At 52.7% G+C, this 26,789-nt stretch overlaps 2 protein-coding genes across 4 annotated transcripts in view; both read left to right on the top strand.

Annotated features, from left to right (window-relative positions):
- Positions 1–650: 650 nt before the first annotated feature.
- Positions 651–17,891, top strand: GLTP (glycolipid transfer protein). The gene is made up of 5 exons (XM_073313167.1): positions 651–821; positions 13,445–13,506; positions 14,310–14,443; positions 15,788–15,938; positions 16,895–17,891. Exons 1-5 carry the CDS (start codon positions 719–721, stop codon positions 17,075–17,077), a joined length of 633 nt encoding a protein of 210 aa, XP_073169268.1. The 5' UTR covers positions 651–718; the 3' UTR covers positions 17,078–17,891.
- Positions 17,892–18,362: 471 nt separating this feature from the next.
- Positions 18,363–26,789, top strand: part of TRPV4 (transient receptor potential cation channel subfamily V member 4) — a 47,420-nt gene continuing 38,993 nt past the window's right edge. For 2 of the 3 annotated variants that reach the window (XM_073313164.1, XM_073313163.1), the window contains exon 1: positions 18,363–18,383. The gene's annotated coding sequence lies outside the window, so the exon portion shown is untranslated. Of the gene's footprint in view, positions 18,384–23,052; positions 23,281–26,789 lie in introns of those variants that run through there. The other variant, XM_073313166.1, reaches the window with a different exon arrangement.

Genomic DNA, 26,789 nt, shown 5'->3' with positions numbered 1-26,789 from the left:
AAGAATAGGGCAATTATCAAGTGATCCATCCCCTGTTGGCCAGTCCCAGCTGCTAGCAGTCAGAGGGTTAGGCTGCCCAAAGCACTTGGCTGTATCACTGACCAGCCTGGCTAATAGCAATGGATGGCCCTGTCTGCCATGAACTACCTAGTTGTTGTTTTTTATACCCAATTATCCTTCTGGCCTCCGCAACATCCCCTGGCGAGGAATTCCACAGGTTAACCCTGGCTTGGGTGAAGACGTCCTGCCCTTTGTTTGTTTTAAGCCTGCTGTCTCTGGATGTCATTGGGTGGCCATTGTGGTGCGTTACACGGAGTAAAATGGGGTAAATAACACGTCCCAGGGCCCGGGCTCCACACCGCAGGCCCATGCCCGGGCCCAGGCCTGCCGCCTGGCGCTGCTGTGGCTAGCCCATGCGCTGCGCCTGCCGCGCGCCCTGTCACCGCGAGGGGGCGCGCGGGACCCGGGGAGGCGTGGCTGGCCCAACCCGTCCTCTGCCCATGCTCACTTCCGGAATGGGCGGGTCCGGGAGCCCCGGGGGCGGGGCGGGCCCCGGTGATTGGGCTGCTGGGGCGGAGGTAGCCCGGGGATTGGGCGGGACGGGACAGCCCGGCAATTGGGCCCCGCCCTGCAGCGGCGCTTGCTGCGAGCGCCGCCCCGCGCGCTCAGTCGAGCCCGGGCGGGCGGGCGCGTGGAGCCGGCGGCCCCGTCCCCAGCCATGGCGCTGCTGCTGGAGCACGAGTTCCGGGTGGTGCCGGCGGACCGGGAGATCGAGACCGGCCCCTTCCTGGACGCCGTGGCGCATCTGCCGCCCTTCTTCGGTGAGGGGCCGGCCGGGGCTGGGGGCGGGAAGCGGCCCCCAAGGGGGGGAAGCGGCCCCCGGGGACTGGCCGGGGCTGGGGGGGGGAAGTGGCCCCCAAGGGGGGAGTTAGGGGGGGAAGCGGCCCCCGGGGACTGGCCGGCACTGGGGGGGTTGGGGGGGAAGCGGCCCCCAATGGGGGGGTTGGGGGGGAAGCGGCCCCCGGGGACTGGCCGGCACTGGGGGGGGAAGTGGCCCCCAATGGGGGGGGAAGCGGCTCCCGGGGACTGGCCGGCACTGGGGGGGGGGGAAGCGGCCCCCGGGGACTGGCCGGCACTGGGGGGGGGGAAGCGGCCCCCGGGGACTGGCCGGCACTGGGGGGGTGGGGGGGGAAGCGGCCCCCAATGGGGGGGTTGGGGGGGAAGCGGCCCCCGGGGACTGGCCGGCACTGGGGGGGGGGGAAGCGGCCCCCGGGGACTGGCCGGCACTGGGGGGGTGGGGGGGGAAGCGGCCCCCAATGGGGGGGTTGGGGGGGGAAGCGGCCCCCGGGGACTGGCCGGCACTGGGGGGGGAAGTGGCCCCCAATGGGGGGGGAAGCGGCCCCCGGGGACTGGCCGGCACTGGGGGGGGAAGTGGCCCCCAATGGGGGGGGAAGCGGCCCCCGGGGACTGGCCGGCACTGGGGGGGGGGAAGCGGCCCCCGGGGACTGGCTGGCACTGGGGGGGGAAGTGGCCCCCAATGGGGGGGTTGGGGGGGAAGTGGCTCCCGGGGACTGGCTGGCACTGGGGGGGGAAGTGGCCCCCAATGGGGGGGTTGGGGGGGAAGTGGCTCCCGGGGACTGGCCGGCACTGGGGGGGGGTACCTGGTGAGCCAAGCTGAGCCCCCTCGCCCCGCCGGGGATGCGGCTCGTTCACCCTCCGCCCGCTGGGCCTGAGCTCTCTGTGGTGGGGCGCAGGGAAAGGGGAGCCCTTTGCTCCCTGCCAGGCGGCTGGGCCTGAAGCCGAACAGACCCTGCTCCAGCCCCGGGGTGCTGTGGACACGCCGGCCCCGAACGCGCCCTGTGCGCTTGGGCCCCTGTCCCGGGGAGGGGAGATGTGTGCCCAGGTCAGCCCTGGCAGCCCAACCCGGGATAGACCGATGTCGAGCACAGCTGCTGCTCTGCCTTGGGGACGAGTCCGACCCAGTGGCCTGTCTGCGGATAGCCCACAGGGTGCATCTGCCCCGGATATCTCTCAAGTCTGAGCCAGTTTCTCACAGCAGCAGTTTTGCTAGCTCAGGGATCCTTCTCTTGGTCTTTGCCCTGCAGCTCGCTTGCTCGCTGTGCCCTCGTGTACCCAGCCCTCTCAACAATGCTCGATTTTCTGTTTCAGGTAGTGTCAGGATGCTCCAGGGTGTCTCGGATGCGCTCAGTTAGACAGAGGGTCAGACTGTACTGTCTGGCACACTGTGCTTATCGCCTGGAGCTGAGTCAGGAGACCTTGTACCAGATCCTCGGCAGCTGTGTCCAGAGAGGTGTGAGGGTTAGCAACACCCATGGGAGTTCGTTGGAGAGGCTCTGTGTGGATGGGAGGGTTCAGCTGGCTCGTTAACTCTGAGTTAAGGCATTTCTAGCACTTTGCCAGTGCACTGGCTCTGGTGTTTCATGTGCTGCCTTTTAAATGTAAGAGGGAAAGTTGTATTAGGGAAAACGGTGTAATTAATGCAGTACAGCTTGTGTGTATAGACGAGCCCTGAGATGGCTGTACTCCAGTTAAAGATGTACAGTGCCTAGCGTGGATCAGTTATATTGGTATAAAGCTGCTTATACCAATTACAGCTTATTGCTGAACAGGAAGGCTCTACAAGGGTGTGAGCAACACTTGACACACAATGTCAACACCTTAGAAACATAATATGCCAAGGCCTAGTCTACACCAGTCTTTGTACCTGCGTACGGTCTGGCTATGCAATGAATTTGTACCTGAGTGGACTGGAGAGAGGGGGACTATGGAAAATAGAAAAGCTTGGCACACCCTTAGCATTACCTAAACTGCTTGCCCGACTTCAGCTCTATAGTACAGCCTGTCAGAGAAGGCTTTCTCTCCGGCTTGTGGGGGAATGCTGCCACCGATCAGTTTAAAAAAAAATTACTGGGGTTCCTTTCAAGGGGCCCTGCGTTAATTTACACAGCTCTGTAACGGCATATGGGGTTCTTGTAAGACATGGTTACATCCGCCAAATGCGCCGAAACATGGTCACCAGTTTAAGTGTGTGGAGATGCCATGGTCTGTTTGTCTAGGAATCTCACTGAGAGTCCTGTATTGATGGGTCTGCCAGTATTTCTGTTAGAAGCTTTTCCTTTCTGGGGTTTAAAGCACTGCTTGCTGTTTCTGGCCTCAAACCCAGCACAGCCTTGATCTAAAAGGAGGGCAGAGGGGAGGGCTGTTTGGTTTTCATGAGCATGGGAGACTTGGCTTGTGGTTCTGTTACAATGTCCTAAGAGGAGGGGCACAGGCAGGTGTAAAGTTACGATTCTCTCTAAACTCGGACTCTGATCATGGCAAACTTTTCCAGCACTTCTCCCAGATCTTAATGTATTGGGAGGTGGCTGAGGTGACTGTTAAACAGAAGTCTCCCTCTTTAAAATTAATCTGAATTAGTTGCATTAGAATAAGGTGAGGGGGGTCTGAAGGCAGCATTTAAGGCTACATAGTGTGTTGGGTCCACAGGGGCTTTGTAGGGGAAACTCGGTGTCCAGAAAAGTGTATCTGGAAGAGCCACAGGACAAGTGAGTGTTTGCCTGACCCCAGGAAAGGGCATCAGTAGCCTTCCATAATTTCAGTTACCCCCTCAAGGAAAGGGGGATTTGGGGTTAGGATATTCCTTCTTTCCCTGCTCCCCCAAATCTACTGATAATACTCAGGCTTGTAGTTGGACTGTCTCCATTTACAAGAACAGCCCCCCACGCCCTGGCATTAAATATCCTGATGGCGCTTGGGGAAAAGTGCATCACAGTTATTCTGCCTCAGCTGAGTTGGCAGCACCCCCTGTAATGGATTTAAATGGGAGAACATTGCCTGGTCCCCAAGGAATTGGCAGTCTAAAACATGTCCTAGAAAACAAGCTCCCCAGGCATTGATGGGACGATACATTGTTTACTTGCTCACCCCAGGGGAGTTAACCAGTAGGCCACAAGGCTTGATGCAGGATTTATGGGTGACTTTCTCTGGCCTGTGTTACACAGAAGGTCAGACTAAAAAAAAAGTCTACCTGAAATGTTGTTCTGCTTCCTGAGACAGACATTCTGTTCCACGTGAGACCTGGGGATGGGGCTGAGTGCGAAGAGAATGCAGCTGTTAGCAGGCAAGTTACTGGATCAGTCTTGTTCAGTGATTGGGATGTAAGAATGGTTTCCCTTTCTGGGCTGAAATCTGCATATCAGTTCTGAGGGGAAGGGGACAGTTCTCAGGACTTGGCTGGTAAGTGAGCACTCAACTGAGCAGGCTGCATGGTCAACTAAGCAGGGATGTTTAAAGTAAAACCCCACTCTTCACATCTGCAGGACAGGGTTGCAGCTAAAGCAGAACAGGCTTTATGATTATTACTGTGGCAGGAAAGGAGATAGAGACCTGGCACAAGCTGTCATCCTGCCCAAGCTTTAGGACTGTGGTGAATGCCTGATTGAGAATTCATGTAAGGTTTGGGTATGGTGGATCCTAACTTCCAGGGATTCCTGGAAGATGCCTCCTCTGATCAGCTGATCCTCAAGCAGTGATGGCAGTTAAACTTCATACCTTGGGTACATCTGCCTTCTAAAGATTTCCTCTTTCACCCCACACAGAGGTGAATTCTGCTTCCCTGTGCTATTCTATAACAAGACATGGGGCATCTCTTCTTGCATGGTCTTTGACTGTTTTCTCATCCTTTCATCCATCTCTCTCTCCCTAAACCGAGTTTTCAACCCTTTTCTCACTACTGTACTTTCTGTAAAGCTTTCCCTCCTTCCCACCTAGGCACTCGCAAAGTTTGGCAATTGTACCCCACACCTAAAAGCCAGAGGATTAAACCTACTAGCCAAAGATACTGACCAGGGCAATATCCAGGTGAGCAGTCAATTTCTATGCCCCCTACCTTCTCAGGCTACTTCCATTGGAATCCCAGCATCCTCCTCTTTGCAAGTGTTGACCCTCCCCCAGCCTCCTGGCTTTTGCAGGGGAGGGGGGTCAGCGACTCTGCCTGTCTCCTGAACTCAGGTTTTGATCTGCCTTCCCAGTGGATATCTCCAGTGCTTGCCTCAGCTGTTAGTCATTGCCCAACTTTTTACTGGGGTGACTCACCAACTGCATTTTGTCTTCCCCTGCTGCTGCTCCTCTTCTCAGCCCTCCAGGGCCCTGCTCTCCCCTCCCTATACCCCCAAGCCTCTTGCTTGGCTCCCCCCAGTCCTCCCTTGCTCTTGCTCTCCTAGCCCTTCCCCCTTCTGCAGCCTCAGCCAGCTCCTCCCTCTCTGCTTGCTGGCTCCAGCTGCTTCCTTTGTGCTGCCGCTGCCTGGATCCCACTTCCCTGGCCCAGCAGCAGTGAGTGCAGCGGGGGAGGGGAGGAGAATGCTTCCAGAGCATGCATGGGGTGAGGAGTGACATGGGAGGGCAGTGACAGGAAATCCACCTACACCTTTCCTGTAACCCCCTAATAGGTCAAGAGCTGTCATTTGTGGGAGACTGACTTACAGCTCTTTTGAGCAGCAGTGAGGAAGCTGACTTGATTCTGTTAGTTTCATTGCTGCCCAGAGTTCTGACTAGCAGCAATAAAACTGATGGAATAATTCAGTTTTCACTCTGCTGTAGCTTGGCAGAGGCCTTGGATCTGTAGGACTGCATCAGTTCCCTTCTGCTTGCATTTGCAGAGTTATTGTTACCATCGGGGGGCTAGAATGGAAGTTTAGATTCTGCAGCTGTTGCGATGGTACTTTCCTAGGAAAGCTACCTGCTTCCCTGAGCATGTGGGTTTGTCCTGTCACAGTAAATTAAACACGTTTTAATATAAATGTTTGACAGCCAAAAGCATTGGTATGTTCCTGTGTGGCTATCTGTCCTGCAAATTACTCTGCACAAGAAAGTGGAATGCAGCATATTAGGAATCAGGCCAGTTCTCGGATAAGTAGCATGCTTCATAATTGAGTGTAACTGAATCTTGTCACCAACCCTGCCCTTTTATAGGAAGGTTTTTTTGTTGAAGTTGTTCATGTTCTCTATGTGTATAATTCTCCCCACTGTATTTTCTACTGAATGCATCCGATACAGTGAGCTGTAGCTCACGAAAGCTTATGCTCAAATAAATTGGTTCGTCTCTAAGGTGCCACAAGTACTCCTTTTCTTTTTGCGAATACAGACTAACACGGCTGCTACTCTGAAACCAGTGATACTTTGCTTTCTCTTGTGGCATGGTGTCCAAGCGAAGGAGGCATCTACCCTTGAGTCATTTTGTGTGCAATGTATATAAAAAGAACTTGTGCAGTGTGCTAACAGTGACTGTCTTTGGAAGGCTACCAATATTTGTCAGTGAAGGGAATCTAGAGCAAGAACTACGATCCCAAGCCCCACTCAAAACAATAGGAGGTCTCTAAGTTGTGACTGCTTGTGTGAGCTGCGGCAGTTACTAGGTATTGCTGTTGCTATTGTTCTGATCAAGAGGAAAAATCCGCAAGGTATGTTGCACTCTGTAACATGAATCCATCCTTCCAACCCAATATTTACTCTTACGTGATTTGGCAGCATAAGCATGACTTAGGTAAGCACTGACAGGCAGGGAGGTGAATGACTCTACTGGATAGGAGGGGAAGAACAACTCTTTTCTTTAATGGCTTGGACAATGCGGGTAACAGCACAAGAGCGAGCATTAACCTTTCTGCAGTGCTGTGGGGTGGGAAGTATCCTGGCAGCATCCTTCTGAGTGAGGCAGGAATTGTCTTTTGACTGACCAGGTTGGGATGTTTTCAGAGTAACAGCCGTATTAGTCTGTATTCGCAAAAAGAAAAGGAGTACTTGTGGCACCTTAGAGACTAACCAATTTATTTGAGCATGAGCTTTCGTGAGCTACAGCTCACTTCATCGGATGTATGCCGTGGAAACTGCAGCAGACTTTATATACACAGAGAATATGAAAAAATACCTCCTCCCACCCCACTGTCCTGCTGGTAATAGCTTATCTAAAGTGATTATCAGGTGGGCCATTTCCAGCACAAATCCAGGTTTTCTCACCCTCCACCCCCCCACACAAATTCACTCTCCTGCTGGTGATAGCCCATCCAAAGTGACAACTCTTTACACAATGTGCATGATAATAAAGTTGGGCCATTTCCTGCACAAATCCAGGTTCTCTCACCCCCCTCCCAAAAACCACACACACAAACTCACTCTCCTGCTGGTAATAGCTCATCCAAAGTGACCATTCTCCCTACAATGTGCATAATTAAGGTGGGCCATTTCCAGCACAAATCCAGGGTTTCTCACATCCCCCCCACCCCCATACACACACAAACTCACTCTCCTGCTGGGATGTGGAACATAAATTAAGTGGAACTCCGCTGCTCTGGTGATGGGTGCCTTTTAAATGTATATAATTGTTAGTGACTTGTCTGTGGTCTACATCAAGTGGGTAGTGGAGCCAGGGCTAGTGCCTGGGCATTGCTGGCTCCTTGTTCTGTGTTCAGTCCACTTGGTCACGCTGTATTCCATTGTAGGCCTCTCCTGTTTGTCCCACTGCATTGTAACATGCTGAGCTCCTCCTGGCTGTTGGAGGCCAGTGGATTAGGTAAAGCTGTTGGAAGAACATCATCGGCTATTTCAGCAAGAGATGCTACTGTATGACCTTGTTCCGCTCATGTCTGAGCTTCCTGGAGTCAATGGAGGGAGTTAGGGCCCAGTAGGATGTCACCATTTACAATACTGCTGAAGAGTTACTCTTATGCCATCTGTCTAAAACACCAAACAAAAGCCCTCTGAGCTCCCTGGCTCTGCTGAACCCCTTGCCCAGAGATGGACAGGGATGCTCGCTGAGTGAGAGAACCTCTGGTCAGTAGTAAAGTTGGCAACCCTGACTGGGGAGGGAGACTCTTTCCAATGTGGAGCTGTTTTACACCTGCAGCCCTGGAATCTGTGATCATACAAAACCTCCTCCAGCTTGGTGCAGGGAGGGTCTAGAACAGTCTGTGTGAAGGGAAACCCCGTGCCACAAAGCAGTGGTGTAGAAAGGGCAGCAGAGGCTCCATGCTCGTCTCGGTGGCTGTCATTTCTCAGAGTACAAGGGAAAAGCTGTTTTTCTTCTGGCAGCGCCATAAATGTTGTCTATGACAGATGAATGAAGGCAGGATTTGGCTTTGTTACTGGAGCCAATTTAACAGTTTGGTTATAGAGTCTAACACTGTTTGCTGCCTGTAGTGAAAACCAGTAACTTTGAATTCACGTGAGGGGAGCAGCAGATCTGTTGAACAAAAATGTCGCTCTTTACCAGGCCCCTAGCTGCATCCCAGTAGACTGTTTGAAATATGATGCATTAAAACCTCCCCAAAGTACCAAGCAGGTCTTTAGCTGGCATGCCCATCATTGCTATTGGCCTGCGGGGAGTGCTCATGGGTGAGAACCAAAACTTCTTACAAAGGGATCATCCCACATGCGGTCTGACTGACTCAATCATATCGTAATCCAATGACTGGTTGGGTTGCATCACTGGACAACTCATGCAGTAGAAGGTTAATTGGCAAAGACCCCATCCAACTGGCTAAACTACTGAGTTGAGAAAACTGCCGAAGCACACAGTTCAAACTCCCTTGAGTCAAACTGGTCACTGTAAGAGCCCCCTGGGCTAGCCCAACCACATCAGAGAGAGAGCTGAGCAGCAACACAAGACCATGATTTAACCAAGGTCACCTGGGAAATCAGGGGCAGTGCCAGGGATAGAACCCAGATTGGAGTCTGGTGCTTTAACCAAAAGACTGCTGTCCTTGTCCTGTTCCCCCTCACTCCCGGGTCACTGGAAGCTCAGTCTTCTGTGCAGTGACCTTTATAGTACTTCATAGCTTCTGTCCCTCCATAATACTAGAGGTTGGTTGAGTTCTTAGGGCACTATCTCAAATCAGGCTGGGGGAGGACTTTGTTAGGATGCTGCTGTGGGAGGGCAGCTTGATAGACCAGATTTCAGCCTGAAGTGAAGTAATGGGCATGTATTGTCACTCCAAGAGCCTTCTCCATTTCCCAGGATTCCTTTCCTTGGGTCAGCCCTTCAGGAATGCAGACCAGCTTTGCTGTGTGAGAGGAGCAGTCTGTCTCACACCAGCAACCCTCAAACACAGCATAGGGCAGCCAGATGATCCTAGCAATAGGGGCTTGTCTTTATCACACTGCGACCTTACTGAGCTCCCAACTCCCTTAGTGCAGAAAGTGTTGTGTTAGGGAGCAGTATCCAGAGTAACCTGCATTATAGACACAAGAGAACCACAGTGAAGCCATTAGCAGCCATCTCCTTCACAAATCCCTGTAATGATGGTTTTATGTAACTACTGACACATCTGCAGCGTAATTTAAGGGCTTGTTTACAATTGTAAGCTAATTCGGATCAAAGTAGGGTGTGGATTTCAAGTGTGATCTGTTCTGGAATAACTCATGTGTGGACAAGCCCTAAAAATCCTGATTTTTATTAGGCCACAATGAATGGCATTGGGATATTTCAACACGGGATATTCTGCTGTTAAATTGTGAGCAAATCAAGTGTCTGGTGTAGCAGAACCAGGAAAGAGGGCTGATTATCCCCCTCACCCTCAGCTTTATCACCAGCTTCTCCCGGATTTCTTCCTGGGATGAAATAGGAAGATGGCGCCTCACTAAATGGCATAAAAGCTGCTAGGGTCAGGCAGCCAGCAAGAGTCAATATGCCGCCTTCTGGGGCGATGAAAAGCAGAAGGAAACGGTCTGAGTAACTGAGGTAAAACTGGTAAAACAGGAATGTGAAAGGCAGCGCAGTTGTGTTCACAGGACAGGGTTTGTGCTGAATGTATCCTTGGACAGGCTGCTGCAATAGGTGCCTTTTAGATCTTATGGGAGCAAGAAGCAGCTTATGGCTGTAAACTCTGGGAATGCTCCTCTACACCCGCAGGTTTTGGGCAGAGCTTAATTGCTGAATTAACATTTTCCTATCAAATAAAGCTGTTACAAGCTAACCACGTAGTTTAAAACCTAGTGGATATTCATTGGAAGCTGAATAAATCTGAAAACCTTTGTGTCAGCAGAGCACTAATAATTGCTAAAGGAGTAGTGCTTCAAACATGGGAATCCAAAAAGCAGTCAGCGATTGGAGCATAGACAACATAAGCCAGACTGCTATGGAAAGAATTGGACACCATAACAGAGACCCTCAGATGTAGGATGATTGCCTAGAAGGATCTGAATGGTTCTGTTAAATGCATACCCTGCTTCTTGCCCTTCCTCTGAATTTTGCTTCTCTTCTTTATCTTCTTCTAATGTTTTCCCCTTCAGTTTCTCTGTATGTAGAATAAGGCAGAATAAGATTTAAAACTAGTTTGGTTTTTATAAACCAATTGTAAACTGTAATGCAAACGATTGAGTCATATGGTGTATAATCAAATCTTGAAAGATTAGGTAGCAGCGGGTTAATATGTTGAGAAGCTTGCCTATGGAGGGATCGGGGGGGCTGTATGTGTATATTGAAATTTATAACAAGTTAATGGTGGGAAGAAAGAAACCGCTTGTGGGCATGTCCGGCTGTTGGAAAGCAATGCCCCCCCCCCAGGATGGCTGCTGCTTTGGTTGATTGGGATCTCACCACGGCTGTCTGATGGCTCCCTTCTGGGCAGCCCTGGGCCCTTTCCCCAAAGTAGAATGGGCTGTGGGGAGCCAGAGAAGAGGTTTTGCAAACAGCACTTTGCCCACCTAACCCACTATCTCTGCATGGAGGGTATTCGTTCTCAGCCCATCCCGCCGTGGACGTCACTGCTGCTTTGGTCCTGCCGGGCCCAGGTTCCTTCTGGCATCCTGTCCCCCCTCAGCTTTCCTGACTATTACCTGGTTCTCCTCCTTGTCTGGCTGTTCCTGGAGGGGATTCTGCTCTGCTCTCCATCTTCTCCCTCTACACTCTCTGGGTGAGCTCACTTGCACGATCTCAACTATCCTGATGCCGAAGGCTCAGGATCTGCCTCTGCTCCTGACCCGTCTCCCTCCAGCCGACCCTGCACCTCGCCCGGCTGCCATCTCCTTTGGAAGTCTGGCTTTCAGCTTGAATATAGCATGACAAAGCTGTGCCCGTGTCCTCTCCTTTTCAGCTGTTGCAATGATGGACTGGGGCTTCTAGGTGCTGCAGTAATGTATGTCCTAGGTCAGACTCCTCCCATCAGTGTATTGTGGATTGGGGGTGGGGTGCCTCAGGAGCTTGTCCCATGGAAACAACTAACCAGTTCACTTGTCTAGCGTGGATGGGCTTGGCGGTCCCAGGTTGCTGGCTCATAGGGTTTCCATAGCCTGTTAGGTATTTCCATCGGTGGGGGAGGGGCAGGGGTGTCATGAAATGTGTACATCAACTTTTTTCTAAGCAGCTGGCCAGCCCCATGCAGAAAAATCAGTGGGGAGTGTGGTGCCCAAGGCACACTGCCAGTGGGGATTACACTGTACCAGGCGGCCCCAGCCCCTGAGGGGCGGGCATATTGCGTGCATTGCCCCAGTTGCATTTCCTGGGTTGATGCTCTTTAGTGGCAAACCCGGAGTGCTGATTCTGCTGCCTTTCCATGTCCTGGTGTCAGGATGTGCAGTTCTCAGGCCACATCCATCTCTCATTGCACGGGTGGAATCTGTTGCTAAGTTAAATGTCCATCAGACAATAGCTAGTGTCCTGTTCCAGGAGCTGCCTCAGTGGTCGTGCTCCTGACAATGTCTGCTATTGTGGGAGACTTGCTTTACAAAAGTCCCCCAACTAAAGCAGAGTATAATGGCTGTCTTGATTGCCTGCCACTATAAATGACTTGCTGTATCTTTTAATTAGATGCACTGATTTTATGGAAACCCTTTGTTCGAACTCCATAAGTCACAGTACAGTAACATAAACACCCTTCAAGTTGGGTAAAGTAGTGAGATGGTGTGAAAATGGTTCCCAAATGCTTGTGGTACCTGTCCACATGGCCCTCACTGCATGAGGGTTCTGGCCCCTGGTGCTCTGCTGGGCTGTCCTCTGGAGTAACTTTTCGCTTTAGGTGAGATGTTCTCAAGAGCTAGCCGTGCAAGTGTGCCAGGGCCCTTCCCCATCTCTGTGCGTAACTCTGGGGATCTGGCTGAAGCACAAGGAATTAAAGCTTCAGGCTTCAATAAAGGGAATTTGATGAAAGTGAAGTGCAGGAGCGTCCTGGGCAGCCATGATGCTGACCTGGCTCTGTCTTGCTCTCGTCATTCCCTCTTTCCCATTGTCAGTGTGCTTCTGCCCCGGCCTGATGGGAGCGCTGGGAAGGGTGAGTGGGATCTCATTCAGCCTCTGGTGCCTCCGACACTGCTGGGAAGGGGCTGACCGCGGAGCTGGGGTTTTCTGCCTTGCGTGCTTGTCCAAGTGAGACCCCCCCACTCCTGGTCAGTTTCAACTCAATCTAAATTCAGGCCCATGACCTAGCGGTAAAGGATCTGTATCCCTTAGCATCTCTGCTGGATCGAAATATCCTTGCCAGTCCTATGCAAATAAGGTCCAGGATTTCTCTGAAGGATTGTTCAGGGGTCAGAGAAATGTTACACAGTAACGGAAACATAACTAACAGTTGGTGCCGCTGCCCTTCAGTTAACCAGCCTTGATTAAAATAAGGTTCACAGCAACGGAAGAGGAAGTAATCCGAATCCATAGATTGCTAAAACCTGGTGTGCCTTAACCTCATGGTAACTAGTGTGTGAGCTGTCCCAAGGGAAGAGCACAATGAAGACATGCCACTTCAGTTTTATAGTGAGGTAAGCTGGGCGTGGCCAGCACTAGACACTCACCTGGGGTTGACCTCGTGGTAAAACTAAAGTACATTGTTGTCCCTGCTGTTCTTCCCTCCGGACAGCTCATGCCAACATTGCTCCTTTTGAGTAGTGAGGACAAGGCCAGAGAGAGTGGGGGCTGGGAAGTCAGATTCCTCAGCAAAGGAAGGCATTCAAACTGGGACATGTGTAAGCTTGCTGAACAGCTGACGAGAGACAGCGTGAAGATGAAACTGGGGAGTCTAAAGTGATGTGGCAATACAGCATTACCAAGCTGACTGCCTTGAGCATTTTGATCTTAAGCAGGACTCACTTCCCGCCCCAGTAAATTGGTGGTACCGACTAGTAAGAGCTGAAGCTGAATTGGCTTGTCCCCGAAGTGCTGTGAAGATAGAAGCAGTAGAACTGCCAGTGATTTTTTTTGCCCCAAGTGCGTGTGGTTATTTATCCACTGGACACCCCCTTTGTAGCTCGGCTGTTTGCAGATACCTCCTGCTTGTTTCACCCTGGCTTGTTTGTACCTGTGAAATGTTCTGGATCTGTTGCCTTTGGACTGTATTTCAGAGGTATCTGGTTGGATGCCCTGATTCGGGGATCTGCTCTGTGACACAAACTGCCTCTTTCTGTTGGCCTTCCTGACACACGCCCTCACTTTTTTCTTTTTTTCTAGATTGCCTTGGGACACCAATAGTGTATTCGCCAGTCAAAGCAGATCTTGCTGGAAATATCAAGGTAGGAAGGGGTATCCCTGAGATCCGATTCTTCAAGACCTGTATTCTCGTGGTACTTGCACCACGCCACCAAACTCCAACGACTAAAGGCTACAGTCACTAATTGTGCTGTGCTGGGGAGACTTGAATAGGGCGAATTTCTCCATTGTGAAGCTGTCAGAATGGCAAGCTGTGACTTGGAGACGGAGAAGAGGGGGACGCTGGGTTTCTCAACACTGTTTCAAGCAGAGGAGCATTTGGTCCAGGGTTGCTTCTTGCTTTGTACCCCTGCCAAGACCTCTATATAAGTTCAGGATGGACACTGGCTCTTTGGTTTCTTTCCACCGGATCTGGCTCTGCGTTGGCTGGCCTCTCTTCAGTTAGCTGCTTCTGCTTGAAATCCCCACAGTGCCTAGAGCAATGAATACCAGGACCAGAGTTGGCATGAGCACCGAGCCAATGTCTCCAGTAGGCCTTGGGAGTATTCTTAGTTACATTGCAGTCATAAAATGGGAGCCTCTCCCGGACGGAGCCTGCGGTTCTGTGGATTTGGGTTTCCAGCAAACATGCTTTTTGGCTAGTTCATCCCTGACTTCCCCGTGTATACAGCTGTGATGCTGTCTACCAATGTTAAACACCCTGAATTTGGATAGATACTTAGACCGTTTTCCCTCCTCCTCCTGCAATGTCGCTGTGCGTTGCTAAACTGCCTCTAATGGGAGCGCAGAGGTCAGCGCTGTGCATTTTAATTGCGATACGCTGGTTTTTAAGGCTGTAGACTGCTTTCAGGCAGAGCTCTGAAATTTTTTCTTTGGTCAATTTCAGAAAATCCGAGCAGTCTATGAATCAAATCCTACCAAGTTCAAAACGCTAAAGAACATTTTGGAAGTGGAGAAGGAAATGTATGGACCAGCGTGGCCGAAAACAGGTGCAACGCTGGCACTAATGTGGCTAAAAAGGTGAAATGTGGATTCTGTGGCTGTTGCACACTTGTGGCTGTAACTCTCTGGCTCTCTAGACTCACGTGCAAAATGCTGGTTTCACTACAGAGAATGAGTCGCTCTTCTTGGTTCTGGCCTAGTTAAAACTCTGTTGCTGTTAATTTGTCCCCCTCCAGTATGTCTGTCACCTGGTAAAACAATGCTGCTGTCTTCCATGTGTACAGTCTGTTTTAGCACAGTGGTTCTTAACCAGGGGTCCACAGCCCACCTAGGGGCTGTGAGCTGGTTTCAGGGGGCTGCGGGGCCCCACGGCTGAAGCTCAGAGCCCCAGCAAGGCTGACCTTCCCCATAAGAGTGAAGCCAAAGCCATGAGGCTGAAGTTGGGACCACCCTACCCCTCCACCCAGTGCTTGAAATCTGGAGCCCTGAGGCGTGTACAAACTCCCCCACCTTCCCCTCGCCGCCCGCGGTGGGCTGAAGCCTGGTGCCCCAGCGCCTCTGCAGGGCTGAAGCTGGGAGCAGAACTGCAGGGCGGAAGCACAGAGCCCCGAGCCCTGGTGCCCCCATGGGTCTAGAGCCCTGAGCCCCTGTAGGGCTGAAGCTGGGAGCACAGCCAGAGGGAGCCCTGAGCCTCTGCATTTCCAGCAGGGCTAAAGTCAACAGAGCCATGGGGCTGAAGCCCCTAGCCCTGGCACCCGTTGCAGGCTCTAAAGCCCCATGCCCCAGTGGGGCAGGACCCAGGAGCGGAGCCACAGGGCTGAAGCTCCAAGCCCCAGTGCATCTCCTTCCCCCCTCTCCTCTCCTCTCCCCCCAGGGGCTAAAGCTATGAGCAGAGCCATGGGGCTGAAGCCCAGAGTCCCAAGCAACCCCTCCCAGTGTCTGGAGCCCTGAGGCTGAACCCCCATGGCTGAAGCCAGGAGCCCTGAACTTGCCCCTGTCTCCTCTGTCCCTCTCCTCACCCCCCCAGGGCCCTGGAGTTTTTATGGTATGTCAGGGTGGGGGGGGCCTCAGAAAGAAAAAAGTTTGGCCTAGACCGTGTGTGTTCCCTGATGCATACATGGCTGGAATGGTAAATTCTGGAGAGGGCCATGTGAAAACCCTGGTGCAAGAAATCCAGAGTCCTGGGACTGGCCGGCCAGCGATCGGGGCCTGCTACAGTCCCAGCCTGTTAACCTCCCTCGGGGAGGCGTTTTGAGACTGGTACCATGGGTGACACTTGCAGGGAGTTGCCAAGCTGGCAGATGCTGTTTCTCTCATAACTTGGGCTGACAGCTGATAGTTGAATTGTGAAATGCCTGATGGACTGCTGTGTGTCCAGTGCAAACCTCTCACGCCTGTTCTGTGCTCTTCTCAATCACTCAGGGGCCTGAAGTTCATTCAAGTTCTCCTGCAGAGCCTTTCGGATGGCGAGAGGGATGAGGAAAACCCGAACCTCATCCGAGTCAATGCACTGAAAGCCTATGAAATAGCCCTGAAAAAATATCATGGCTGGATGCTGCAGAAGGTCTTTTCAGTGAGTGCTTGCCTCCAAAGGGAACGGGGGAGAGACACCCAACTGACAGGGCAGGCCTAGCTCCAGACGCAGCGCTTCATAGTGAAGGCTGCGGGGAATCGGTGCCCAGATGCTCATTCTGTAAATGCCGTTAGTCTCGCCTGCACAAGGAGTGCAGGATTGGGTGCTGATCCGCTGCTTCTCCTTGGCTTGGCCGGGAGGGGACACCATTTTCCAAAGTGTCTCAGGATTTGGGAGTCTGCTGACACACCATAAAGGAACCTGACTTAGAGTGCAGAGCTCCTGCCTGCTGAAAACCCAGCCCCTGGGCCTCTGTCATGAGTCACTCCTGGAAATCCTGGCCAGTGGGTGCTATGTCTGGGACCCCCTCAGGGGACCTGTGGGCTCTGGGCTAGTATCCCTGATCCCAAGGAGATGCTCAATTCTGAGTAGCCAGTGGGGTTGCTATCCAAGTTTGCCATTGTAGACGCTTGTCACAGCAACTTCTGTGTGGCAGGTTGTTGGTCTCGGCTGCGCTTGTAAGAACTCACTTTGGTGCAGAGCTGGGAGTGTTCCACTCGGGTGGGGCGGGATGGGCCCTAATAGAGCTAATGGGAGCCTGGGCAAGGCAGTGGAAGTTTGTGGTGGCTGACGGCTCGTCGGTAAAATGGACTACGGTGAGCTCAGAGGGGGTGTCTTGGCGGGGGGCAAGGGAGATAGTGCTGATTTAATCTTCTATCATGGGGAAGTAAATTAGGCAATTTAGAAGGAAACTAAGTTTTGCACCTGCCTTTAGCTTTAAGACTTGTGGGCCTGTTGCTTAAAGGTGCGGAGCCCATGCAGCTTCTAGGGCACATACAGCCCAAGATAGGGGCTCGTTTTATCGTCCGTTTGTACAAAAACCAGTGTGAACTCTGAAGCGCACCAGGTGTCCTGCCTACCTCTGTTTCATGACAAGTGCTTTCTCCCTCTCTTAGGGATCCGTCTATGCTCTTCCATACAAGTCGGATTTACTGAAGGCTCTTGAGAAAGGAAAAGAAGTGAACGAGGAGGAGACTCTAGAGAAGATCCACCAGTTCCTAGCGAAAGCCACTCCTATGCTGGATGCAATTTATGACATGTACGCAAAAATGAATGCAGAACTGAACTACAAAGCTTAACATTTGCACAGGACACCTACCACCAAGTATAAAGTACACACTACCTTAATCCTAAAGTGGGAACCCTAAATCATTGAGCACTGGGGCTGCTCCCGTTCATCAAGTGACTGATTCCTGGCCTGGATATGGAAGGAATAGCCTGGTTTTCTATAGAAACAGAGCAATAAAATCATGATTGTATCTCAAATCTTCATGGAACTTCAAACACCTGTTTATCAACTGGGGAGCAATGAAACTTTCTACTCTTAACATATTTCTTTAAAACATGTCTGGGGGAATGAGGTGTAACTGACAACAATGCTTAGCTGCTGCTATTGTCTGGCTCTGCCTCCGCCTCAGTTTTCAATAAGCATGTATCTTACGAAGATATTGGTGTATAATTTGGATTGTCTGTATATTTAGATACCATAGGAGTTTGTACTCTCATTGCAGCAGTTACCTAAGATGTCCTGTGCGCTGAAAAGAGTGGGGTTAATGTAATTAAACAGCTTGATTACACTGAGTGACTAAGAAGCCTCAAAAATAATGTCAGAAATTTGCAAGAGAATAAGCCTTCAGTGATTTCCCCCCCGAGTCGCATTGAAATCTTGTAGGATTCTGAGTTTTCTCCAGTGTGGGAATGGTTTCTTTTGCCTAACTATTGCTTCAGGGACAGTTACTCCAAATTAAACCCCCTGTAACTTCCATATGTCTCTTTAAAAATTTTGCTCCAGAGACACAAGTTGCCTTAATAGTGGTTTGCAGCACAACTGAGCCTTACCTTAGGACTTCGGAGGTGGGGGGGGAGAACTTAAAATAAATGCTGAAAATGAAACATCTGTTTTGAAAATTTCTTTTGAAGTCGTCTGACTAGAGAAGTTCCTTCTCCTTTGGTGCCATAGGTACAAAAATGTCTCCTCACCCACCTGTTCCCTTAAATTTTACATGGAGCATCTGTTTGATAATGTGACGCTTCACTCCGCAAACGTCTGGAGTCCTAGATGTGCAGTTAGATAATCCTAGTAGCTAAATTACCTATTTCAGATCCAGAGTCCTTGTATCTCCCCGGCAGATGGGGCTATTTGCTGTTTAGTAGGATCTAGCTTTAGTTCAACTGACTTATGTTTTGCTATTTAAACTTTATTTGACTATCCTGCCCCTCACACTTCTACCAGTGTGGAGGTGCAGAGTAATGGGGCTCAAATTGCCTGCTGCTTTTTACTGCCTGTTTTTGTTGTTTTTTTTACAGAACACTTTGGCTATCTTAACTTGACACAGAGTTCTACACTGTTGAAAGTACTTCCATGGAATCTAGCTACGCTTTCAGGTACTAGGCTCTGCTTTTCCATCCACATGCTCAGCATTAGGAGAAAAAGGGTTGGTTAAAATCTGGCCAGGTGCTCATCTGATCCCATGCTTAATACTTTGTTGATCTCAGAGCAAATTTAGTGCTGCTGGAACATGCCAGCACTGTCCTCTGTGAGCTACAGAACAGGACAGCACCAACCCAAGCTTCCCTCTAAATGTTCCTGGTCTCAGGGCACACAGGAAGCCCTATTCCATGGAAGGAAGGAAAAGGAGCTCAGTCACAAACCACACTCAGGGCTTGCCATTTCTGAGCCTGCAGACAGAGAGCTGCTGTCAGCATGGCAATCAGATAAAGAATGGAGCTTGGGGAATGCCTGATCGGTGTGAGAGGCAGACACCTTACAGCAAGGTGCATAGGTGGTGGGTATAGAAGGGCAGGGCAGGCTAAGCCTCCCCTAGTGCAGCTGGTTGTGGGATTTGCAGGGGAAGTTTTTGCTTATGCCCCATGCAGGGTCCAGAGAGGCTGAGGAGGGGTATATGCTACTCAGCTTCCTGGGTTCATCAGTAATCTCTCTGGAGTCCAGGGGGATTGCTGATGAACTCAGGAAACTGAGTAACACCTACTGCCTCTTGGCTCCAGACCCTGCATGGGGCATCTCAAAAGCTCAGGTTCTTCAGAACAAATGAGCCTTTCTGGGGTGGGGTGGGCAGCTTGGGGTCTCAGGAGGGGGAGGTGCAGCACAGCTGGGAGGGTGCTGGCCAGCCTGGGTCTTCACTGGGGGTGGGGGAGAAGGCTGGGAGTGGCTTAGGCAAAAGGAGTGGGGCTGGGGGGCTAGTCTCCCTGAAGGGGGGGCTCACTGGCTGCCCAGGATGAGGTGTGAGTCCTCCCTGATACTGAAACAGAGCAACTGCACTGAGTGAAGCTTCACTCCCTCTAGGCGGGTCTCTTCCCCCCCCCCCCCACTCATCCCAAGTCAGTGCCACGTTTATCACCTCCGTGGCATTGCTGGAGTCCTAGGGTGTCGGTTCTGCCTTGGCTCACGCAGCAGAGGGGCAGTGATGAGGAGCCAGCCCCTACCTATGCTCACCCAACCCGGGGACAAGCTAATACCACCTGGGTACCCCCCTGCCCTGCCTGACATGAAGAGCACCAGCAGGACCATCCTGTTCTCAGTGCTCCTCTCTTCTCTTCCCCCCGCCCTCCCCCACCCCCCCATGTGTGGTAAGGGGCAAACTCCTCGTAAAGCTGCAGGAAAGCTCTGCCCGTGTGTGAGGAGCACTCTCCATGCTTGCCCTGGGCCCTGAGCAGTAAGGGTTCGGCCCTGTGTCTCCTGCCTGGGATGCTGACCAAGGGCTGATTTTAGCATTCATCGGGCTGTGCAGAATGTAACCCCTCGTGGAGCTGAAGGGAGACGTTTGCCCATCTTTGGTCTTTCCGTGTCTGACGTGCAAAGATGCAGCCCATTGACTTCCACAGCAAAGGGCCCTAGCCCAGCAGAAGGAGCAAAGGGGTGTCAGTGTATTGAAACAACAGATTCTAGAGAAATCAGCAAATCCTGGAGGGAGATTCTTTCCCCCAGAGTTTGTAGGTTGCTTTGGGCAGGTAAAACATGGACCCTGCAGGCAACAGGCCATTTGCATGATTCTTACAGCACACAGGCCTGTACGTGAGTTTGATGCTGTCCAGCCAAAAAGCACAAACAGGAACTTGCAATCTAAGGAGAAAACCTGCAACACTGAATCAGGCCAATAGCCTGGATGGGGTATCCTTGCCTCCAGGCCAGTCCTATGTTAGGGATGGAGCTCGCCTTTCGAAGTGGCTGACTTCGAAACCCCCATTATGTTTTTGGTCCTTGGTGTGAATATACTGATGATCCTTTTTGAGCACCCTACCAAACCTGCTCACTCCTGAGATCAGCGTTAACGGGGACCTCCCTGGAGAGAAACTATGGGGAAGGAGGCAGCAGTATTGCGTCACTCTAAAGGCGAATGCTGCTGCGAGATCGTGGTAGGAATCCTGCTTTATCTGTACACGGGCTTCTAAAGCAAACAACAATTTGTCAGCCCTCTCTGAAGGTGACAAGCACGGGTGACCTACACAAGCAAGGGGCGTCTGTGTTCAAAGTGATTCTCAATGGAGTTTGGTGGGACATCAGATTATTTGAAAGCAAGGGATGGAACGGGAGAGCGTAGTGCGCACAGTGGTTAGACACTAATGGTTGGGCCTATCCTGTTCACCAGTGGGAGCACAGACACTGGCTTCAATAGAAGCAGGTCAGGCCCCTTGTCAGTGACAAACACCATTCCAGGAACATTGGGAACAGCCCCAGTTTCCAGAGCAATTCTTAAAGGGGCCAACGGACCACTGATTGCATCACAGCACTTGCTGGTGGTCCATGGGCATCTGGCTGATCCCACTGCACAGGGTCCTGCTTGTTCCCAGCTGTTCTATTAGGTTAAAGTAACCTAAAAATAAACCCATGTGTTCCTATGCTTGCTCTTGTTCACTTTACAGTCTGGCTTCTGCAGCTCATTGTTCATTGACCAGAATTTAAAAAACCCCGTCAGCCAAGCCCAACTCCCAAACAGTAAGATATGTAAACTGCCACATGGTTAGCAACAGTCTACGCTGTAGTTAGCTAGTGCATGTGATGTATCCAATTCTGCTGTCACCTACTCCAGGGTAAATCCACCCTGATTTAAACAGAGTTGGTCCAGATTTAAGCTGGTGTAAACAGGATCAGACTTTGGCCCAGTACATTTATAGCTAAGGCAGTGCCAGTATTCAATAACAGTTCTGTCTTCAGCTTTCACCCCTGCTTTTATGCACCAGCCTCAGTCAGACAAAATGATTATCCATTATCGCAAATACATTGTCTGTGGATTCAATGCCGTAGGCTCAGTGGCTCCAGCCTTGGCTATGGCAGCCTCTGCTCTGCTCCGCGTGCTCACAGAGCTTTGATACGCTTCCACTTTGCCCCAGTTACAATAACCATCAGTGCCCCAGGAATCCCCTCTTCAGACCGGTGAGTGACTGTGTGCTGGGTGGGCTGGGGATGTTGGCTTGCGTTTGTCTGGAAAGTACCCTGCATGTTAATGTGCTATGTTCAACAATGACACCAGAGTTACGGGCTTAATTTGACCCCCTTGTGGATATGCACTGTGAAGCAGTCTTTAATTACGTGATCACATTATTCTTTGCACAGCATGCCTGCCGCATTCAGCGTCCAGGACAGTGCTTGCTTAATGAGCTGCTGTGGACCTGTGGTAAGGGGGTGATGGAAGCACACACTTTGGGGGCAGTTTCACAGGTCTCGCAGACAGCAAAGCAATGCTGAGGTTCAGGAATGCTGGGGCCAGTTCCAGGTTGGAAGCGGGGTGAGTTCTCTAGCGGTTATAACCCTCCTGCCCTGCTGTCCATCCAGCAAGCCCAGCCATCGCAACTCACCTAAGTGAAGAAGGCCTCTGAAGTAGGCATTATATGCATTTACACCTAAAGTAACAAGCACAATTGTGTTGCCCAAGGTTATGCAGCAAGTTGGTAACAAGTCAGGGAAAGAACTCAGGAGTCCTGACTCACAGCCCTCAGCTCTACTTACTAGACCACAATCCAGGTACGTGCACAGGGCAGTAAACTAGCAATTGCTCTTTCCTGGTAGGCTTATGCCTATGGGGACTCCCAGCAGCGTCCAGGGAGTGGCCTGTCTGGAACAGAAGTCATCTTTAGAGGTCAATAGGTTTCTTCCCAGATGCTGCATGGTGGCTTCCTATGCAGCACCACCAGCCTAGTACAGTTACCCAGCAATGGGCCTTATTACACTCATGTTAAACAGGTTCCTCAGTTTGCTTGGAATGAAAATTGCTTGTTCTGCTTTATCCTTTGTTTGACAATAGCACCCCCAATGTCCTGGGTGCTGCCCACACAGTAGAAGGGACCCTGATCGACAGCTCGGAGCCTCAGGGGTCCCTGGCATAGACAGCAGAGCTGACAATGCTGGGCTTGGAGCAAGGGGAGAGGAGTCAGGTACGGGATTACCCCAGCTCACTGTCTCTCTCATATAGCCCAAGTTCCCCACAGCCTCACCTCCAGCACCCGGCTTGGTGACACCCAGCCCCATGCAAACGAAGGGAGTCTCTTGATCAGGCTGTTGTAAGAAGGGGCAGGCTCGCACAACTGGGGTGGCCTGGTGGGAAGAGCTGGGTGGGGTCCCAGCTTCTGTCACCAGGCAAATCCCTGGATCTCTGGTGAGGAAAGGAGAGACCAAGGCGGGTGTTTCAGGGAGGGGCCTGGGCAGAGCTGGGTGGCTCTTACTTGGCACCTCCTGACCCGCATTCCCATTGCACTAGCCCTCCTGTCTTTGTTCCAGTCCCCTTCACATTAATGAGCTCCCCTGGAGCGGGGGTGCAGTATGGAAGCAAGGTGGGTCCTGGTCCCCCCAGGCCAGGCACAGAAGAGTCTGGAGAACAGGCATCGGGTCCCCCTGTGCCAGGGCAGAGCAGGATCCAGGGCGCAGGGAGCGGGTCCCCTGGGCCAGGGCAGAGCAGGATCCAGGGCGCAGGGATCAGGTCCCCCGGGGCCGGGCAGGGCCGGGGCGCAGGGATCAGGTCCCCCGGGCCCGGGCAGGGCCGGGGCGCAGGGATCAGGTCCCCCGGGGCCGGGCAGGGCCGGGGCGCGGCGGGCCGGGCAGGGGGCGGTGCACTCGGAGGGAACCTGAGCTGCTCCGGCTGGAGACGCCGCAGGGGCTGGCGCTGGGCCGGGGGGCGGCCCGGGCTCCCTCCCTCCAGCCAGGCGGGGTGGGGCGGCGGGACTCAGGTCACAGCCAGCGCGGCGCGCCCCAGAGACCCCAGCGCTCCGGGGCAGACGGGCCGGGCCCCGTCGGCTTTAGCTGCGCCTCCGCCGGGGAAGCGAACGGAAGGTACCGGGGAGGGTCCCGTCTGCCCGCGGCGTGGGGCTGGGCTGGGCGGGACGCGGGAGACAGAACAGAGCCGTCTGCGGGGGGTGGCCGCCGAGCCCGGTCCCCGCCGGGCTGCCCCGAGCTCCTGGCGCTCGGCTCCCTAGGACGCACCTGGGGACCCCCCCCCCCGGGGCTCGGCTCCCTAGCACGCACATGGGGACCCCCGCCCGGGGCTTGGCTCCCTAGGACGCACCTGGGGACACCCCCCCCCCCGGGGCTCGGCTCCCTAGGACGCACCTGGGAACCCCCCCCCCCGGGGCTCGGCTCCCTAGCATGCACCTGGGAACCCCCCCCGGGCTCGGCTCCCTAGCACGCACCTGGGGACCCCCCACCCGGGCTCGGCTCCCTAGCACGCACCTGGGGACCCCCCACCCGGGCTCGGCTCCCTAGCACGCACCTGGGAACCCCCCCCAGGCTCGGCTCCCTAGGACGCACCTGGGGACCCCCCTCTCCCTAGGACTTGGCTCCCTAGGGGCGCTCTCTCCGGGGGCACACCCTGTGTTGCCGGGGGCATCATTTCTCCTCTCCACTGGGGCTTTGGCCTCTCTGGGGCTCTGTGCGCGCCCAGGTCACTGTCCAGAGGGAGGGAGCTGGAGCGTGTCCAGGGAGGGGGCTGAGGGGGGGTGTCCGGAGTGACACGATCAGGTCGGTTTCATTGCCCAGGGCGGTTGCTGTGGAGCAGGCTTGGTCCATGTGTGCGACTGGAACTTTGCTCCAGGATCCTGCCACCTTCTCCTTAAAGCGCAAGGCACCTTTCCTCGCCCTTCCCTCCCCTCCTAAACATGCAGCAGCCTGGGTAGAGATAAATAAGTAGTTCCCAAACAAACCCTCCCTTCCAAACCCTCCTCCCCTGGGGAGAGAGGGAACACACGGCTGGCACAGACGCAGGTAGTGCGGTGATTATGAGACTCTACAGAGGGAGCTGAGACCCAGCCCAGGGCTCCAGGGAGCAGCAGTCCTGGCACAAAGTACAGTAGCATTCACTCATGGCAAGTCCTGCTGGAAGGCGGTTGCGTCCTTGAGGCCGCACCATGCGAGTGGCACGGCTGGGGAGGTGTGTTTCACCCCACTACCTGAGGCAGTGGTGAGCAGTGCAATGGTTTCTGCCTGGCTGAAATCTCTGTTGCAGATTGTCGGTGAAATAGCCTCGTGCAGTGAGTTTCCCTGCAATTCAGTCATTGGGCTGATGGGAGCAAACGCTCCATATGCTAAAGGCAATGTCACGGTTACTGGGCTCCAGAACCCCTCTTCAATGCTCTTCTGTGTCACTGGGGCTCAGCACAGAGGGACTGTCGGAAAAGCTTTTTATCTGGCATCTCTGTGGTGGCCGGGAACAGAGGAGCCGACTCTGCAGACGCCGCAGTGGTCATGCAGGCACCGTCACTGGGCCAGAAGGTGGATTAACGGAGGGGAATAGCTTTCTGGTGCAGCCAGGCGTGTTGTGACAGGATTTGGGATGTGGTGAGGAGTGGCTGCAAGCACACTGAAACCCACAAATGCGCGGCAGGCTAAATCTGCAGCTCTCTGACTGGTGACGGAGGGAGCTCCTCTTGACCTGCCTGGCGCCACTTCATGCACAATTGCTTTCCCTTTCCTTGTGGCTGAGAATCCAGAAATTCACCAGCCAGTTCCAGCAATCTCTCTCTGAGGCCTTATTGCAAACCTAGAGGGATCTATGTCTAATCTGTCTGTCCAACTCATCTGGGTGTTTCTGATACACCCAGCACGCTGGTATCAGTGCGTCCTTCTTCCACTCTAATGGGAGTCTGTCTATCCATCTAACCACCCACCCACCCACCCTACTTTTCACTTTAATATCTCAGCAACCATTCAGACTCACCAGATTGTCTGTATGATAACAAAGTCAGCTGGGCTGGTTTCCAGAGCATTCATGTCACTCCGCCGCCGGCATGCCCTATGGCTGGCGGGGGGGTGAATCTCCAGGGTAGATTAGGGAGCGTGCTTGTTTGGGAGCAATTTGATCAGCTGTTTTCTTAGTTCTCTACAGGAATTCATTGTTGAACCAATTCTTGGCATTCGTAGGCAATGCCCATAAATCTCAAGGGATCCCATTTGCTTGTCCACCCTGGGCCTTATTGGAGCAACTCCCAATCTGAGGCAGGCCATGCTGTTGTGGGGTCAGACCTCTTTCTTATTGACAGCCAACAGCCCTGGAGACTGAAGGGCGTTATGTCCTCATGGGACAGGTGCAGTGCAGGCTGTGGTCTGAGCAGAAAGTCACTTCGCCAGGCCCTGAAGAGCGGGGAGCTCAGTATCTAGACCCCTTGGCCTCTCTGCTGAGGCTGCAGATGGGGGTGCCGAGTGGGAGGGTGGGTTTTGTGATGGGGGTAGTTCTGAAAGGAGCTAGCCTGAGACCAAAGTTCTAGTTTTGACAACAAAAACTAATTTCGTAGAGGCCAACAAGCAATCACTGCAGGATTCGGTCTCTACTGAAGTCGAAGTCAAACCAGCGTCCAGAGGTACCAAAGCCAATGTCTCAAGCCCCTGAGCCAGCCGAAAGCCTTCATTTTTATTTTCCAGAAGAGCTGGTTTGCAAGTTGATGGCTATGAACTGTAAATGTGTGAAGTAGAATTCTCCAGAGCCCAAAGGAAAGCCTATAGCCATTGCATGCCCAACTGTCCTGCTCGCTGGCATTATAATTCTCTATTTATTAAGAGCCGAGAGTGTGTCTAGCGCTGTACAAAACACAGCAACACAGCCCCTGCCTGGTACAACAGGTCAGACCCAGAGTCCAGAGCCAGAAATCGTTTGTGATTTCTTGTGATTGGCATTGATAATTATTAGTGACTCTCCGCTTGCGTCGGCTCTCAGTGCTTTGAAGTCTGCAGTGAGATTGTCCCGCTCCTCTTGAGAGGATACATAGACAGTGAAAGTTTAAATCTTTTGTGTCAAGTGTTTCCAAAGAGGAAACACGTCTGTTGGCTCATAAGAGAAGCAGTGGTTTGAATGCCAAGGACGGGAGCGACCCAGACGCTGCTAATTCACAAGGCAGACTGCAGGGGTTCCTTTTTTTCTCCAAAAGAAACTTTGGGACAGTACTAATCTGTGTGTGCCTGGGGAAATGACGGTGATTAGCCTGCATGGCTCTCCCTTCCTGCTGAGTCATGTGGCATCAATGGCAGGTCAGTCTCATTCTGCCCTGGTGCTTCTCATGCAGTGGGTGGGGCCCTTCAAGCCTAGGGTGCCGACCACGAATTGTAACTCTGGATCCAAAATTCGAGCCTGCCTGGTGTGTGGCTTGTAGCTCCCCCAAGTTGGCTCACTCACCACCTTTCCAGCTTTATCTCAGGGACAAACCTGCAGGCAGCGTGGAGATGGCTGGATATCTGCTGGCCTGTTTGGATTTGGAGCATGCATGGGTCAGTCAGTCTCTTTGGAAATTTAAAGCCAAGAATGGAGCCCTGTTACCACCTGGCTCCATGCAAATTGCAGCCCCACAGGCAGTCAG

This window comes from Lepidochelys kempii, chromosome 15, assembly GCF_965140265.1.
Source record: "Lepidochelys kempii isolate rLepKem1 chromosome 15, rLepKem1.hap2, whole genome shotgun sequence".
Classification (NCBI taxonomy): Eukaryota; Metazoa; Chordata; order Testudines; family Cheloniidae; genus Lepidochelys; species Lepidochelys kempii.
This window is presented reverse-complemented; position numbering and strand designations above follow the sequence as displayed.

Excerpts from the sequence above, each read along its gene's own strand:
- GLTP (XM_073313167.1), top strand. The coding sequence starts at position 719 with ATGGCGCTGCTGCTGGAGCACGAGTTCCGGGTGGTGCCGGCGGACCGG. Across the intron at positions 13,507-14,309 it reads ATCTTGCTGGAAATATCAAG|AAAATCCGAGCAGTCTATGA; the intron begins GTAGGAAGGGGT and ends GGTCAATTTCAG. Across the intron at positions 14,444-15,787 it reads GCACTAATGTGGCTAAAAAG|GGGCCTGAAGTTCATTCAAG; the intron begins GTGAAATGTGGA and ends TCAATCACTCAG.